The sequence below is a fragment of the Rhinoderma darwinii genome, chromosome 1 (assembly GCF_050947455.1).
Source record: "Rhinoderma darwinii isolate aRhiDar2 chromosome 1, aRhiDar2.hap1, whole genome shotgun sequence".
Lineage (NCBI taxonomy): Eukaryota > Metazoa > Chordata > Amphibia > Anura > Rhinodermatidae > Rhinoderma > Rhinoderma darwinii.
In genome coordinates, this window is record NC_134687.1 from 559,061,262 (window position 1) to 559,078,148 (window position 16,887).

General features: G+C 41.4%; 1 protein-coding gene across 2 annotated transcripts in view; it reads left to right on the plus strand.

Moving 5' to 3' along the window:
* IQGAP2 (IQ motif containing GTPase activating protein 2) overlaps window positions 1-16,887 on the plus strand; it is a 282,889-nt gene that overhangs the window by 251,640 nt on the left and 14,362 nt on the right. For both annotated transcript variants that reach the window (XM_075838503.1, XM_075838511.1), the window contains 2 exons: window positions 8,751-8,853; window positions 12,912-13,053. In XM_075838503.1, the coding sequence (XP_075694618.1) occupies window positions 8,751-8,853; window positions 12,912-13,053 (245 nt within the window). The remainder of the gene's footprint in view (window positions 1-8,750; window positions 8,854-12,911; window positions 13,054-16,887) is intronic.

Sequence of the window (16,887 nt, forward strand, 5' to 3'; positions counted from 1 at the left end):
ACGCGCGTTTCGCCTGTGGCTTTCTCAAGGGGTCATACAGCTTCCTCATACAGCTATGTAGACGAAAAAATAAAAAAGTTATAGCTCTTTGAATGCGACTATAGAAAAACGAATAAAATAGCTTGGTCATTAGGGCCTAAAATGGGCTGGTCACTAAGGGGTTAAGCACACCTTTTGTTACAATAGTCATTACACTCCTCAACATTAAAATTGCAACACCAAGAAGGAAAAGTTTTGGAAATCACAGGATCGATAGACATGTTAATGATAGGCAAATGATAAAGCAATGGAAACAAAATATTCCAAACATTTTTTATTTATTCAGCATCGAATATGAGTGCCACGTGCAGAAATACACGCACTTACATGCCTTGACATGCTATCAATGAGGTTATTAGTGGTTGTCTGAGGAATTGGCTGCAGGAAGCTCCCTTTGCAATTGCCGACCAATGACGTCCCAGATGTGCTCCATCGGAGACAAGTCTGGAGACACTACAGGCCATGGTAGCCCGTTTTGGCCACGCAGCCTGCTCACCGTAGCATGAGCAACGTGCGGCCTAGCGTTGACCTGTTGAAAAACGGCTTCTGGGGCACTTCGGAGAAATGGTCGTACCACTGGTTCCATGATCAAATTAATGTATCACCGAGTTGTCAGTGTACCTGAAATGAAGACTAGAGGGGTCCGGCAACAGTACATTATGCCACCCCACACCATAATCCCGGGCGTAGCAGCGGTGTGATGTTCCCTTTTTAAAGCCTCTTCTTGGGGTTGCCCACGTAGTCTCCAGACCAATCTCCAACTATCATTGCATCTGAGATAAAAGCGGGACTCCTCGTTGAAGAAGATGGGCCTCCATTCCAGCCTCCATTGCCGTCTTGCTGTGCACCATGATAGCCTTTGAGAGTGGTGGTGTGTAGTCAATGAAACACCTGTAGTTGGACGCCTGGCTCATAGCCCAATGTCGTTCAGATGCCTTCTGATTGTTTGTGTCAACACTGGTTGCTGCCCTAGGCTTGGGATGTCACGCTCAATTTCACTTGCAGTACAGAATGGATCACTGCGCGCAATTCTTCCAATCAGATGATCCGTCTGTGCCCAGATTCGCCTCTGCGCACCTCCTGCTGTCATTCCATTTCGTTGTTATTCTCCCAACCTCCCGGACATGCAAAATTGAACAGTGCTGAAATCTCTGCGTGGGCGCGTAGCGATCTGCCAGAGTGATAAACCAAGGTCTTTGAGTTCAAGGATTCTGTCCCTCTCAGGAACAGGAGGCATCGCACAATCATCCCACACCACTTGATCCGATTTTTTTAGGTTTTGTGTGGCTAAAAAAACTTTGCTTTCAATGTGGTTTTATACCCCTCCACATGCCACAGATTGGAGCTAAGTGCTTGAAAATTTGATCATTTGCAGATATTAGCGACACCTGCTACTACTTCAATTTGCATAACCATATGTAATGACAGGGGGGTAGGGAAACAGACAGTGAGCCCTAATCTACCCACCACTCAGTCCCTGCCTACTTGCAACGACCCGCCCTAGGTGACGGGGTACAACTGGGCGACGGTCCCTACGCTCAGTAGGTGCACGATAGACAAGGGGACACAAGCAAGGGAAATGGGGCAGTTGCCCACGGCAACACCGTGAGCAACAAGAGAGGTAAACGAGCCAAGTCAAACCTGGAGTGTACGAGGTACCAAACGCAGAGCAGGAGAGTAGTCAGCAAGCCAGGGTCAGTATGAAGCGAGGTCAAATAGCTAGAAGCTGCAGCAAGGCCAGGAAACCACACGAGAAGAATCACAAGCAAAGGAGGAACAGGAAAGGCAGGTATAAATAGACAGAGGACGGGAGCTAGCTCCGTCTGGCCAGGCTGCGATAGGCTCTCCCACTCCTAAGCCTGCCATCCTGAGTGGTGGAAGATGGAGTCAGTCTCAGAGACATAGAACCAGGTGCAGACTGATTACCCATGGGCGTATACACAGAAGTTGTGCCTGGCAGATCCTTTACACCATATTTGTATAAGATGGGGAGGAGTGGGATGCAGCTGCAGCTTTTCACTCAGTGTTTCAGTAAAACAGCATGATCGCAAAGGGGAGAGGGGCATCATAAGGACAGCTGATTTATGGAAATGTGCTTTACAGAGACCAGCAAGGAAGCGAAAAGATTAAAAATTTGCAATTTAGACATGTTACTAGCTGTACTATAACTACAAAAAGGAACAAACTATGTGGAGCCCCGAGAGCGTTTTAGCTTCCTATCATTGTAAAGACAACACAGCTGTACTGATACTATGCAGCAGGCTGGATATTACAGATACTATGCAGCAGGCTGGATATTACAGGTACTATGCAGCAGTCTGGATGCAGAACGTGTCCATTTATTAACAAAATTGTGTGTATTCAAATAAACCTTATTCAATGTAGTCTTTCCATACAGTATTATTCAATTTCAGACCTTTTTTCACAGCAAGTACCGTAGTATTATGGTGATGGAGAGGGAGAAAGACGTCATGTGCTTTCTGCTATGTGACTAGCTATTGTATTCACCCCCAGCTAATAGCTACTAGGAACCACCAGTTCCCGATTCCCATAAGGACCAATCACTAAACAAAGACTGGTCTATGTATGTCTCACTGATTATTGTATGCACCAGTAGCTAATCGGGAGTGTGCACTCACTGCGTTATGATGTATTGGGACTTGTCACGAACACCACTCCCGGCACACGTGACTTGGATGCTTCTGTAAAGGGGAACTCTGCTTGTCCACTCTCTTACACGCGCCTATCGCAACATGCTAACCATGAGTTAAGCGCACTCCAAAACCAGTTCACACATCCAAAACACTGCCACCACTTGCCGTATTAGGCCGACAAGAGCCTCCTCCTGGTAACGCACACGTTCACACAGGCACACACTGAATCTAAATAGCATTCAACAGGTTATGCTTTTCCTCTTCGAGGTTGTGGGTAGGTTTAGAGCAGCAAGGAACAAACTTATTAATTTTAAGGTTTAATATACGAAAGTACAGTGCTTACAAAAAAGGTTACAGAAATGATCTAATAAAAACGACACACATATAAGCAAAACAGTTACAAAATAAAAGGGAATAAAGCAAAGAATAAAAGACATCATACGTATTTGATCTGTTAGAGATCCTGCTGAGGAGAACCGCTTGAAGGTGGGCAGAACTGCAATGTGGTCGCATCTCCTGTGGTCTGACACTGTGTATTTCTTGGTATGACATTATAAAGGGTTCAAACAAGACCCCTCACTCCTCCCCCTGGTCAGGTGAGAGGAGGATGGCTAATTACATGCAAAACAGGGAAAATTGACGGACACAAATCTAATCGGTCATAACTCCTTATATGAATATCCTAGCGAGATACTATGTCTGACATGTTCCCGGGCATATATTTACCAACCTTGGCATACCAAACATGACTATGAAATATTAATCATTTTAACCAACATTCAGTTCTGGAGTTTCTCATGGCCGAGAATCCATGCGCTTAAGACCCAAGAGCGTCTGAGTTCCTGGATCATATACACCTAGCTGGGTTATATACAAGATAAATTATGACAAGGGGGCTTTGAAGGATTATATTTCCTTTGTCCCATACAGCCATTTCTGTAGACATGTGGGTACTGGAGTCTGGCTGTCTGGCTTCCAAAGCATTAACTTTATTAGCACCCAGGTGTGATGGGAGCCCCACAGAGACAAATTTGGTCATTGTGTTGACATGCAAACTAATTTGATTATGTCTCTGGAAGAGGACATACTGACTATCCCCCACAATCAGGGAGATTTACCGGATGCCTGGGCTTTAAAACATAACACCTCCCCCTTTTATAGATGGCATGGGAGAATGATTCACAACTTGAAAATTAAGAATATTACATCCCCCAAAGACTGGTTTGTCACAGGACTGGTCACTGTATGCACTACTGGCTAACAGATATTGGGAATCTTAACAACGCAAAATGCAAACACTGGTCCATTTTTATATAATGATTGCTTGTTAAAAAAAATTCCCATGGAATGAGACCATTGCTAATAACTTTAACCCCTTAGGGACACAGCCAATTTTGGCCTTGAGGACACAATTTTTTTTATATTTCCCTCTTTGCATCCCGACGCTCATAACTTTTTTTTAATTTTTGTACGACGTAGCTGTATGAGACTTTGTTGTACTTTATGTAGGTACCATTTTTTGGTACAAATACATTATCGTTTCATTTTATATAAATTTTTATATTGGCGAAAATGCAGAAAAAAAGCAGTTCTGCTGCAGTTTTAATATTTTTATTTTTTTTACACCATACACCGATCATCATAAATAATGTTATACATTTGTTCTTCATGTTTTGGGACTTATATTTTAGAAACTTTATTTATTGAAAAAAAAGTGTATTTCTGTGTGCTTTTCCTATTTTTTTTTTTTTACATTGATTTAACTTTTTTTTTTTTTAATCCCATAAAGGGATTTTTCATTTTGATTTTTTAACTGTAATGTACTAGCATCTATTATATAACCAAGAAGGACGTGGTGTCCGAAACCCACAGAGCCCAGCCCACATAGAGCTCCACCCACCCACTAGTTAGCTCCGCCCACATCTAGAAGACTTAGGAAGGAGGTGTTATTAGTGGCGTAGCTATAATGCCCCCCCTCCCTTTCATACACAGTATAACGCCCCCATCTTCCTCCCATACACAGTATAGTGCCCCCATATGTACGGACCTAATAGAAAAATAATAACATACATACTTACCAATCCCTGTTCCCCCGCCGGGTGGAGGATCCTTCTCCTCCTCCGGTTTGTGCGATGTGAGTGACTCGGTTCAGACAGGCAAATGACGTCACTACATCACGCCTGCCTTTGCCGAACCGCTCACGGCACACTGAGCACAGTGCAGAGGAGGCAAAGGATCCTCCACCCATCATGGGAACGGGGATAGGTAAGTATGTATGTTATTATTTTTCTATTTGGTCCATACATATGGGGGCGTTATACTGTGTATGGGAGGGAGGGGGCATTATACTGTGGGGGCAGCTATGGGGAGCATTATGCTGTGTGGGGGCAGCTATGGGGGGCATTATACTGTGTGTGTGGGAAGCTATGGGGGCATTATACTCTGTAGGGGAAGCTATGGGGGGCATTATACTGCGTAGGGAAAGCTATGGGGGCATTATACTGTGGGGGAAGCTATGGGGGGCATTATACTGTGGGGGCAGCTATGAGGGTCATCATACTGTGTGGGGGCAGCTATGAGGGGCATTATACTATGGGAGGAGCTGATATGGGGGCATTATACTGTGGGGGGATCTGATATGGGAGCATTATACTGTGTGGGGGCGGCTATGGGGAGCATTATACTGTGTGTGTGGGGGCAGCTATGGGAGGCATTATATGGTGTGGGGGCAGCTATGGGGAGCGCATATATATATATATATATGCGCTCCCCATAGCTGCCCCCACACCATATAATGCCTCCCATAGCTGCCCCCACACACACAGTATAATGCTCCCCATAGCCGCCCCCACACAGTATAATGCTCCCCATAGCCGCCCCCACACAGTATAATGCCCCCATATCAGATCCACCCCACAGTATAATTCCCCCATATCAGCTCCTCTCATAGTATAATGCCCCTCATAGCTGCCCCCACACAGTATGATGACCCTCATAGCTGTATGTATGTGTGTATATATATATATATATATATATATATATATATATATATATATATATATATATATATATATATATATATACATACATACATACATACATACATACATACATACATACATACATACCACTGCATTTCTTTTGCTAGCAAGCCCGTGTGTGTGATTATGCCCTAACAGGAAACTTGGTCAGAGAGCCCTGGGGTCCTTTGATGGACCCTGGGCTGTCTGGCCATACAAGTTATGGGCTTTGATCGCGTCACAGGGATTTTCTGTCCCCCCTCTTTTTTAATTTGAATGCCACGATCAGATTTGATCGTAACATACAAGAGTTTAATGGCGGAGAGAAGAGGTTTCTCTTCTGTCCGCCGTTAGAGCGGGGCCGTGGCTGTGTATCACAGCCGTTGTCCCGCTCACGCGTAGACACTGCTGTCAAGCAGGACGAGAATGCTCATCCTAATGCGCAAAGTACCCGCCGCTCAGGACGAGCATTCTCGTCCTGTGTCGGCAACTAGTTAAAATAAACTTAAAGAAACACTCTAGGCAAAACACTATTGTGCCTAGAGCAGTTTGAGGGCTGGTGCATGACACAGGGATGCAAAGAACGGCAAAGAGACAATTTCTGTGTCAAGTACCACCCCCGCAGGTCCTAGGCATCACCTCAATTCTGCCTGGAGTGTTCCTTTAACTTTATGTATACTAATTTGTAGACTACATAAAGTGGATACTTTCTGGTTATCAGAATTAATTGTTGTAGGAATGTTTATTACAATCAACTGAGGCAATGACCAGGGGTGTTCTGGAGACTAGTTATTAATCTTTGTGACATAAGGAGGATGTTAATGAAATGTATTAAAGGAGCGAATTACACCCACGTGCATTTCTGCATGCGTCCTAGAGATCAGTGACTGACAATGTTTTATTAATGGCCCGAGCTTGAAACATGTTACACCGACCTAGCCTCCCGCACTAATGTCTGCTGTTAATTATTATGACGTGGAAAGTTTGATATTTTAAATTTGTACAATATTTCTGTTCCACGTAATTTGTCCCATCTGTTCTTGTTTGTTCTTAATGAAAGGCAAGGAAAAGTATCAAACAAAAACCTACAATGCATTAGAAACTGATGGTTATACTGAATGTCACGTATTTATATCATTGTCCCTTTAGAGGGACAATGTGTTCCCCTATACTGTACACATCCAACAAAAGGTTCCGAATATCATAACAGGGATGTGACTGAAGTGTTCAAGTGAGTCTCCAATTAAAGTAAATTTTTGTGGCACTTTTTGATACAGTTTTTTTTAGACCAAACACACGAGTGAATACAAAAGAGAGAAGGATCAGTCTTGTCTTTTATACTTTTCCTTCTTTTTCATTACGATCTTGGCTTTGGCACAAAAAACTGCCACGAAAACTACGTGTGATCCTAGCCTTAACCCCTTCCTGACATCCAATGTATTTATATGGTGCATGTCGGGTGGGAGAGTATGGAGCGGGCTCGCGGGCTGAGTCCTCTAGAGGGACAAGTAAAAAAAACAGTAAAATAAAGTTGTTGTTTTTAAGGAAAACCCCATTTTCCCTCAAGCACAATGTAAAAAAAATTAAAAAGTAACATAACTTGTATAGACATGTCAGTAAAAGTATGGGCTATTACAATATAACATTATTTAACTGCACGGTGTAAAAAATTAAAACCGCCGGAATCCATGTTATTTGGTCACTTCATCTGCCACAAAAAATGGAGTAAAAAGTCTCATGTACCCCAAAATGGTACCAATATGGCTACAGCTTGCCCCACAAAAAGTAATTCCTCATACCGCTCAATCGATGGAGAAAAAAAAAATTATGGCTCTCAGTATGTGTGCCGACAAAACTCAAATTTTATTTTTAACAATCCAGTTTTTTCCTTGTAAAACATAAAAAACATATATAAATCGGTATCGCCATAATCGTATTGATGCGCAGAATAAAGTTAACATGACTATTTTACCGCGCAGTGAAAGCCGTAAACACAAAACCCCCAAAAGGTTGAGGAATCGCAGATTTTTTCCAAATTCCACCACACAAATATTTTTTCCCCAGTTTCCCACTACATTATATGGTACAATAGATGGTGCTGTGAAAATCTACAACTCGTCCTGCAAAAAGCAAGCCCTCATACGGCAATATTGATGGAAAAATAAAAAATTAATGGCTTTTGGAAGGTGGGGAGGAAAAAACTAAAGTGAAAATCCCAAAAAATGGCTGGGGCGGGAAAGAGTTAAAGGAGTTGTCCCGGATTAAAACATTTTTGCTAAGAGAAGAAAAGTTGATAAAACAAAAAACAAAACATTACTCCCCTGTTCAATCACCCGCCGATGTAGCTCCGGTGGTCCCAGCTTTTTGTTGATTTCCCTGCAGCAATTATGCATGTGACCTCTGCAGCCGACCATCGCGGTGATGCAGCAGTCACATGCGGGTAGTTGGAACTTCATCACTGCAGGATAGCTAACAAAGAGCGACCAGACCATTGGAGTGGCGGGGAATATATCAGGTGACTAATAATTCTTTCGTTATTTTATCACATTTCATGTCATTAGAAAAATCATATCCAAGACTTTATTACGTGTGAAAGCGATAAAATTTTGATAAATACCCCTCTTGTTAACATAGGGACTCTTTTAAGTTATCAGGCACAGTATACTTTGTAATGTTGCATTCATAGGCACTACTTGTGCCAGTGTTCCCAGGATGCAAGCACAGGATCCCTGCCCAGCCAATATGATGAGCGGCTGAAACACCGGTCTGTATTATAAAAGTATGGGCACTATTTAATGTCTGGACCAGTGGTCTATGTTGCAAAATTACGATTTTGCCCATTAGGGCATGCTGGGAGTTGTGGTTTTGCCACAGGTTGGAGACCACTGGTCTAGAGTTCACATGTTTGTAGAATATACCCAATTATCTCTACAATAAGCTTAATGTTAAATGTTGATGTATTTTCAGATCCGTGGAGCAGTCATCATTTTACATATGAATAAAGGCTTATGACCTTGTTGTCCTTTTTCCTTTGCAGCTGCTTTTAGAACATCAGGATGCGATTTCTCCCGACCACAATGACGTTCTGCATGAGCTTCTCGAGGCTCTTGGTACAGTGCCTGACGTCGAGTCTTTTCTTGGTAAAACAAACTTATTTTATTACATTTAACATATTGTTTGTGAGAATGTGGTTTGTTTTTGTCAAGTAATTTCCTCTTCGGCATTCTGTAGGGGACAAGATAAGTGTGGATGAATATTACTGGCTTTTCTTCTCTGTCTCATATTCCAATACTTTAGATATAGTGAAACTTCTTTGAGACAACCACCCAAGATTGCAGTGAAAAATGGTCTTCTAGAAAAGATGATGGCCAAAATACATTGAATATATAAGGGAATTCAAAATCGGCCACAAAAAAATCTGGTCTAGGGGTGGTCGTCTCAAGTAGGTGTTTTTTTGGAGAGGATTCATTGTATATAGTATTTGCATTGTGGTATTTTGCAGAGTAAAGGTAGTATTACATGGCCTGATGTGGGCCTTGTAAATGAGCGCCGATCAACGGGACAGCTAGTTGATCGGCACTCGTTTGCTCCTTTTACAAGTAGCTAGTATGGGGACGAGCGCTTGTTACTCCAATTGTTTGACCCCATACAGTTCTATCGTGTTGGCAGCACGTCTCCCTGTTTATACAGGGAGATGTGCTGCCGACAATGATAAAAGTTTATGCATTTAACCCGTTAGTGACCGGCCCATAGTGTTTCTACGTCGGTCACTAACGGGCCTTATTCCGATGCAATAGACTTTTTACGTGCCTGCATCGGAATAAGTAAACAGAGCAGGGAGCTGTCAAATCTCCCTGCTCTCAGCTGCCAGAGGTAGCTGAGGGCTGGGGGTGTCCCTGCTCGACCGGGTGAGATAGATATTAGTATCGATCTCACCCGTTTAACCCTTCAGATGCGGTGCTGAATAGCGTGCACCGCATCTGAGTGGTTTTGGAGAGAGGGAGGGAGCTCCCTCTCATCTCACTGACATCCGGCAATAAGAGTGTCTGTGTCTCCGATGGCAGCCGTGGGCCTAATAAAGGCCCCCAGGTCTGCCTGTCGTGAATGCCTGCTAGATCATGCCTCTGGCATGACCTAGCAGATGCCTGTCCGTTTTACACGGACAGGCAGTAATACACTGCAATACAGAAATATTGCAGTGTATTATAAATGTGATCGGATAATTGCATAGTGAAGTCCCCTAGTGGGACTAGTAAAAAAGTGAAAAAAAAAGTTTAATAAAAAGTGAAAAAAAAGTGAAAAAAAACCATGAAAAACCCACTTTTCCCCCTTACAAACTGCTTTATTATTAACAAACAAAATAAAGTAAAAAAGTTACACATATTTGGTATTGCCGCGTCCGTAACGACCCCGACTATAAAGTTATTACATCATTTAATCCGCACGGTAAACGTTGTAAAAATTAAAATAAAAAAACATGCAGAAATTGATGTTTTCTTTGAATCCAGCCTTAAAAAAAAATGTGATAAAAAGTGATCAAAAAGTCGCATCTACTCCAAAATGGTACCAATAAAAACCACAAGTCATCCCTCAAAAAAAAAAGCCCTCCTACAATTGCATCGGCGAAAAAATAAAAAAGTTATGGCTCTTCAAATATGGAGACACAAAAACAAATAATTTTGAAAAAAAAAGTCTCTTCACTGTGTAAAAGTATTAAAACATACAAAAACTATACAAATTTGGTATCGTTGCAATCGCAACAACCCACTGTATAAAGGTATTGTGTTATTTATACCACACGGTAAACGGCGTAAATTTAGGACACAAAAAAGTGTGGCGAAATTGCTGTTTTTTTTCTATACCCCCCCAAAAAAAAAGTTAACAAAAGTTAATCAATAAATTCTATGTAGCCCAAAATGCTGCTGTTAAAATTTACAACTTGTCCCGCAAAAAACAAGACCTTATACAGCTATGTCGACGCAAAAATGAAAAGGCTATAGTTCTTTGAATGAGACGATGGAAAAACATAAAAAAATGGCTTGGTCATTAAGGTCTAAAATAGGCTGGTCATTAAGGGGTTAAAACGATACAATCAGCCGATAAACGAGTGTTTACACACGGCAATTATCGGTAACGAGTGTTCTATGAACGCTCGTTTGCCCGATAATTGGCCAGTGTAAAAGGGCCTTAACGGTACTATTAAACAGCCCGACATGGGCCGTGTAAACTAGCGCTGATCAGTTCATTGATCGGCACCCGTTTGCTACTTTCATTGGGTATGTATAGGGCCGAGCGCTGGTTACTACGATTGCTCATCCGCATACATTTCTATCATGTCAGCAGCACGTCTTCCTGATTACACAGGGAGATTTGCTTCCTACAACGATTATTTTTAATTCTGCATAAAGGAGCAGATCAGCCGATGAATGAACGTTTGCTCGGTCACCAGCTGATCATTGCCCTGATTACACAAAGCAATGATCGGAAACCAGCGTTCATTTGAACACTCGTTTGCCCGATCATTGGTCTGTGTAATAAAGACTTTAGTTGCATGCAATGGCTTACATGATAAAGCTTAAGGGGTTCTATAGGTTTAAGCAAATCTCTTTAACTCCATTGAACACCTATAGTACAATCTTCAAGTACTGGGAACACGGTCACAGACTGAGGTATTTTATGAACACTTACTCTTGCTATACATATATAACTTACATAAAGGCTGCGCTGTGTACAGTAGCCTGTGTGAACGCGTTCCCTTAGATCTTCTATTCTTAAACGACAGCATTATTATTAAGGCAGAATAAAATGGGTGCTTTCCACAGTAAACCTTACAGTAATATAAATATACATACCTTTTAAATCTATGGAATCCGTTTAATGGTTATATATTTTTTTATTTTAGTTTTTTTTTTAGGCAAATTTTATTTTTCAAAAAATGTGCTAAATTTGTTATTTTTGAAATAATTTAAAACAAGAATTTCCATGATGTCGGTATAAGGTGGCTTCTTCACAAAATAATGGCCTAAAAAGATAACTGCAGACATTTTAACAAGTGTATAAGAAAAAAATATGAAAAATGCTAACCCCTCTCTTCCCCATGTATATAATTACTTCATATTTGCTTTGTCTATCCTTCGTTTACAATTTCGGTGAACCATTATGCACACACTTTGCATGTGATGACCTCTCTATATGCAGTAAAAGATTAAAAGAAACCTGTCACATACCTACCCTTCATAACATGACTAACTAGTAACCAGCACTTCACAATCCTGAGCTGTAATGATATGTATAAACTTTGAGGAAAGGAGGGGAAGGAGGAAACCTCCAGCTCACCAGCTTTGCGTTCCGTGTTCTGGTTTTGCCCGGATCTCCGCGACGGCACACGGCAGACATCATGGAAAAAAGGAAGGTAGGATCTAGCGAAGTGTAGTAGTAAAAGGAAAACGTAATTTCCTACTTTATTGAAAAAGAAACATCAAATGACGAACATTGGAGAAGGCATGCACTACAAGGTGGTCTAGATGGCAAAAAGAGAGCCTACGCGTTTCGAACACGATCTGTGTTCTTATTCATGGCTAATTCTAGTGAATTCACACTAGAATTAGACATGAATAAGAACACAGATCGTGTTCGAAACGCGTAGGCTCTCTCATTTTGCCATCTAGACCACCTTGTAGTGCGTTCCTTCTCCAATGTTCGTCATTTGATGTTTCTTTTTCAATAAAGTAGGAAATTAAGTTTTCCTTTTACTACTACACTTCGCTGGATCCTACCTTCCTTTTTTCCCTGTAATGATATACATGTCATTTTAGATACCAAATTACATTTTCTGTTAATTTTTCAAACTTCTATATACCATTTTTATTCTGCAAATTTGACAAAGGGTGCTCCATTTTTTTTAATAAGACTGTATGTACAGATGTAGCCATCTTTATTTTGACTTAACGCATTAAATACACCATGGCAAGAAACTTTAACTTGACTTTTTCAATGGCTTTTGTTGTGCGATAACACGCTGCAGCAAGTTATCAGTCAAGATAAACTTGGCTACATCGGTATACAGTTTTAGGTCTCCCCATAAGCATGTGTGAAGAAAAGAATGGTGGACCTGAAGTGAATATTACTTAAATAATAATAATAATTTTAACCTAGCAAAGAGAAAGTGTAAAGCTAATGGTATTACTATTCATGGCAGGTGAGGGAGCAGTTGACTCCAGTGATCCCAACAAAGAGAACGCCCTTAGTCAAATGGCGAAAACAGAAATATCTCTCTCATTAACTAGCAAGTTTGATTTGCGGGAAGGAGAAGATAAAGATATGAAGAGCCTAATGATCAAGTAAGTCATGTAATATGGAATTTTGCACACAAAAAAAACAACCAAGATCATAAAACAAGAAGTTCTATTAAAAGGGTCATCTCATGAAGACCACCCCTGTCCATATGCTTTATTAGGAGATCAGTGGGACCGCTGATCGGAATAGATTAACAGTGCTTATACAGTAGATTCCTTTATTATTAACGCCATATCAAATCCAAGAAAACAGGTTTTCAACTGCAATGTCTCTAGCTAGAAGTAAAACTTTCAGGGTCCTGTTCTCATAGATATTATGCCAAGTAGAGTTTTTATGAATTCTACAAATGCTGGATATGCTCCTGTTAATCAATTTTACCACCATTTATACAATGTAGCAAACTATCAGAACAGAAGAGACGAATGTTGTGCACTATTTTGGCCACCTGTGTATAAGAAGGACATGGCTGATGGTGCAAAGAAGGGTGACCAAGGTAGTTAAGGGAATGGGCAGATTGCATAACCAGGAAAGGTTATCAAACCTAGGGCTATTCAGTTTAGAAAAACAGATGGCTTAGGGGCGATCTCATCTCAATGTACAAATATATTACTGTACAGTACAGATATCATTCTAATCATTTTACACCTAGGCCTGTAATGAGGACAAGGGGGCATCCTCTACCTCTAGAAGAGAAAAGATTTCACCGCCATCACAGACGCGGATTCTTTACTGTAACAGCAGTAAGATTATGGAACGCTCAGGATGTTGTGGTGGTTGATTCTTTGAATAAGGTCAATAAGGGCATTGATGCCTTTCTTGAAAAATATAATATTACAGGTTATGAGTACTAGATTCTGGAAATAAGATGTTGATCCAAGGATTTATTCTGGTTGCCATATTTGTGGTCAGGGAGGAATTTTTACCATAATAACGCAATTGGCATCAACCTCATGGGGGTTTTGCACTCATCTGGATTAACACGGTAGGATTATAGGTTGGATTTAATGGACCTGTGTCTTCTTTTTTTTTTTTTAACCTTATGGACTGTGTAACTATGTGCTGCCAATGTGTTCAGCTCACAGTGAATTACCTAGACTGGATGCGTTTTGCACAAGTTTTCATCTTCTGGTTGTAAAAAGGGGTGTTCCCATTCACGGACAGCAAGCACAGATTTTTAAAATGGTGATCTATTCAAACATAACGTTTATTAGAAATTTGTATAACTTTTTTCATCATATTATAATCATTTATTTTTTACATAGAATCAGAAAATTGCTAATGTTTGTTTTATGTATTCTTAGTATATATCAGATTTACACAATTAGGCTAGCAGGATGATGATGATGTTATTGAAGATGGTGTATTTCTATTGTAAGACTAACATAGGGTAAGGGTCATTCACACGAGCGTAAATTTCGTAAGCCGTGCACAGCACACGTCCCCACTGATTTCAATGGGGCTATTCACACATGCGTGAGTCTTCACACAGCGAGTGTCCATTGCATGAAACTCACTGCATGTCCTATATTGGTGCGTTTTCTCGCATCTAGCTGCCCATTAAAGTCAGTGGGTGCGTGAAAACCACGGACAGCACACGGATGCACATGTATGTTTTATGCGTCAATTACATTGAAAAAAAAAGTGCTTGCAAGTGCGTGAAAAACACATGCCACTCGCAAAGCACACTGATGCAAAAGGCAACGCACACGGACAGATTTACGCACGCTTTTTATGTGCGTAAATCTGTCACGCTTGTCTGAATGTAGCCTTAGGGCTTATTCAGACGAACGTATAATACATCCGTGCAACGTGCGTGATTTTCACGCGCCTCGCACGGACCTATGTTAGTCAATGGGGCCGTTCAGACAGTCCGTGATTTTCCCGCAGCGTGTGTCCGTTGCGTAAAACTCACGACATGTCCTATGTTTGTGCGTTTTCCGCGCATCACGCACCCATTGAAGTCAATGGGTGCGTGAAAATCACGCGCAGCACACGGAAGCACTTCCTTGTGACGCGCGTGATTCGCGCAACAGCTGTGAAAACTATGAATGAAAACAAAAAAGCACCACGTGCTTTTCTGATTACAAACATACAAATAGTGTCATAATAATGGCGGCTGCGCGAAAATCACGCAGCCATGCATCATATGCTGCTGACACACGGAGCTGTTAAGTATCTTTTGCGCGCGCAAAATGCCGCATTTTTTGCACGCGCAAAACGCACACGCTCTTGAGAATCCGGCCTTCGGATTAGGGATACTTGTTCTTTCTACCTAGGAAGTCTGTACTTGCCTTCTGGTGCTTCTTATTTATTCCGTACAAACTCCTCATATATAATGCAAGTCCCTGAGCACCTAATGGATTGCAATCTTTCAGTAGGGGAGGTGTTTACAGGAGGGTACTATTTAGGTTCTTAAACTGGATGTTCAAGATTACCTTTATTAAGGTTCATGTGCCTCAGTTTTCTTTGTAGCTACTTTGCCTAGAGAAACTATTTGTATCTTTTTTTTGTCGTTTGTTGGGGTAGAAGTTGGACTGCATACTTTCCCATGTATCAGAGTGTGACTTTCTTTTCATAGCTATAATACCAAAACAAACTACATGGGAAAGCTTGTGATAAACCATTTCAAGGACACCCACATTTTTCATACTTCCTGACCATGTTGCCAATAACTGCGCCACTCACAGACGCTCACAACTTTTGAGAAAAATTTCCTAGACTACTTTGCTGCTGGAAATCTGTCTCGTGTGGTTCAGTATTTGCAGACCATAAAATATCAGATTTCCTACAATGTGTTCACTTTATCGGTTACTCAAATTGGTCACTTACAAATTCCTAAAGGTAATCTGTCGCCACGGCCCGCCTCCCCCCTTCAAACTACTGTAACAGCTGAAAAGACCCAGATTCCACATACCGTATTTCTCTGACTATAAGCACGCAGTTTTTAGCAAGAATAAATCATGCTAAAAAGTCCCTGCGTCTTATAGTCGGCAGTCAAGGGACCCGGCAGCACCAGGCCCCCTGACCGCTCCTTGCCGGCACATAATGGAGCAGGGAGGGGATGATGTTTCGAGCGGACTCACACGCTGAGCCCGCTCCATACACTGCAGGTGTCCGCTCTAACGACCAGGAACAGCCAGGAACTGTTCCTGGCCGTTTAACTAGTTAAATGCCTCGGTCAATAGCGACCTCTGCATATATTGTGGTTTTCCCATGAAGGACCTTTATGATACATCCACAGGATATGTCATAAATGTCCGGTAGATGCGGGTCCCACCTCGGGGACCCGCATCTATCTTTATAACGGGGCCCTCTAAATCCTGTTCATTCCTACCCGGCTCCGCAGTTTTCCGGCCACTTCACTTCCTGGTTACATGGTCGAGTTACGCAAACAGCGTAACTCGCTGAGCTACGCAGCAGTTTCCATAACTCCCATACAACTGAATAGTAGTTAAGGAAACAGCATAGCATGCTAAGCTGCTTCTGTAACTGCCATTCACTACTATGGGAGTTACGGAAACTGCGTAGCTCAGCTAGTTACGCTGTTTCCTTAACTCATCCATGTATTGCAGTGTATTGTACCAGCGATCTAATTATCGCTGGTTCAAGTCCCCTAGGGGAACTAATAAAATGTGTAAAAAAAAAAAAAAATAAAGTTAGATACATTTTCAGGAGTGTAAATTTTTTTGTAAGTTCAAAAAAAAAAAACCTTTTCCCATTTCTCCCCAAGCACAATGTAAAAATAGAAAAATTGGTATCGCTGAGTCCGTAAGAGTCTGAAACTATATCAATATAGCATTATTTGAAAAAATTAATTTAAAACCCCAGAATCGTTGTCTTTTGGTCACCATAGCGCTAAAAGAGAATGAAATAAAAAA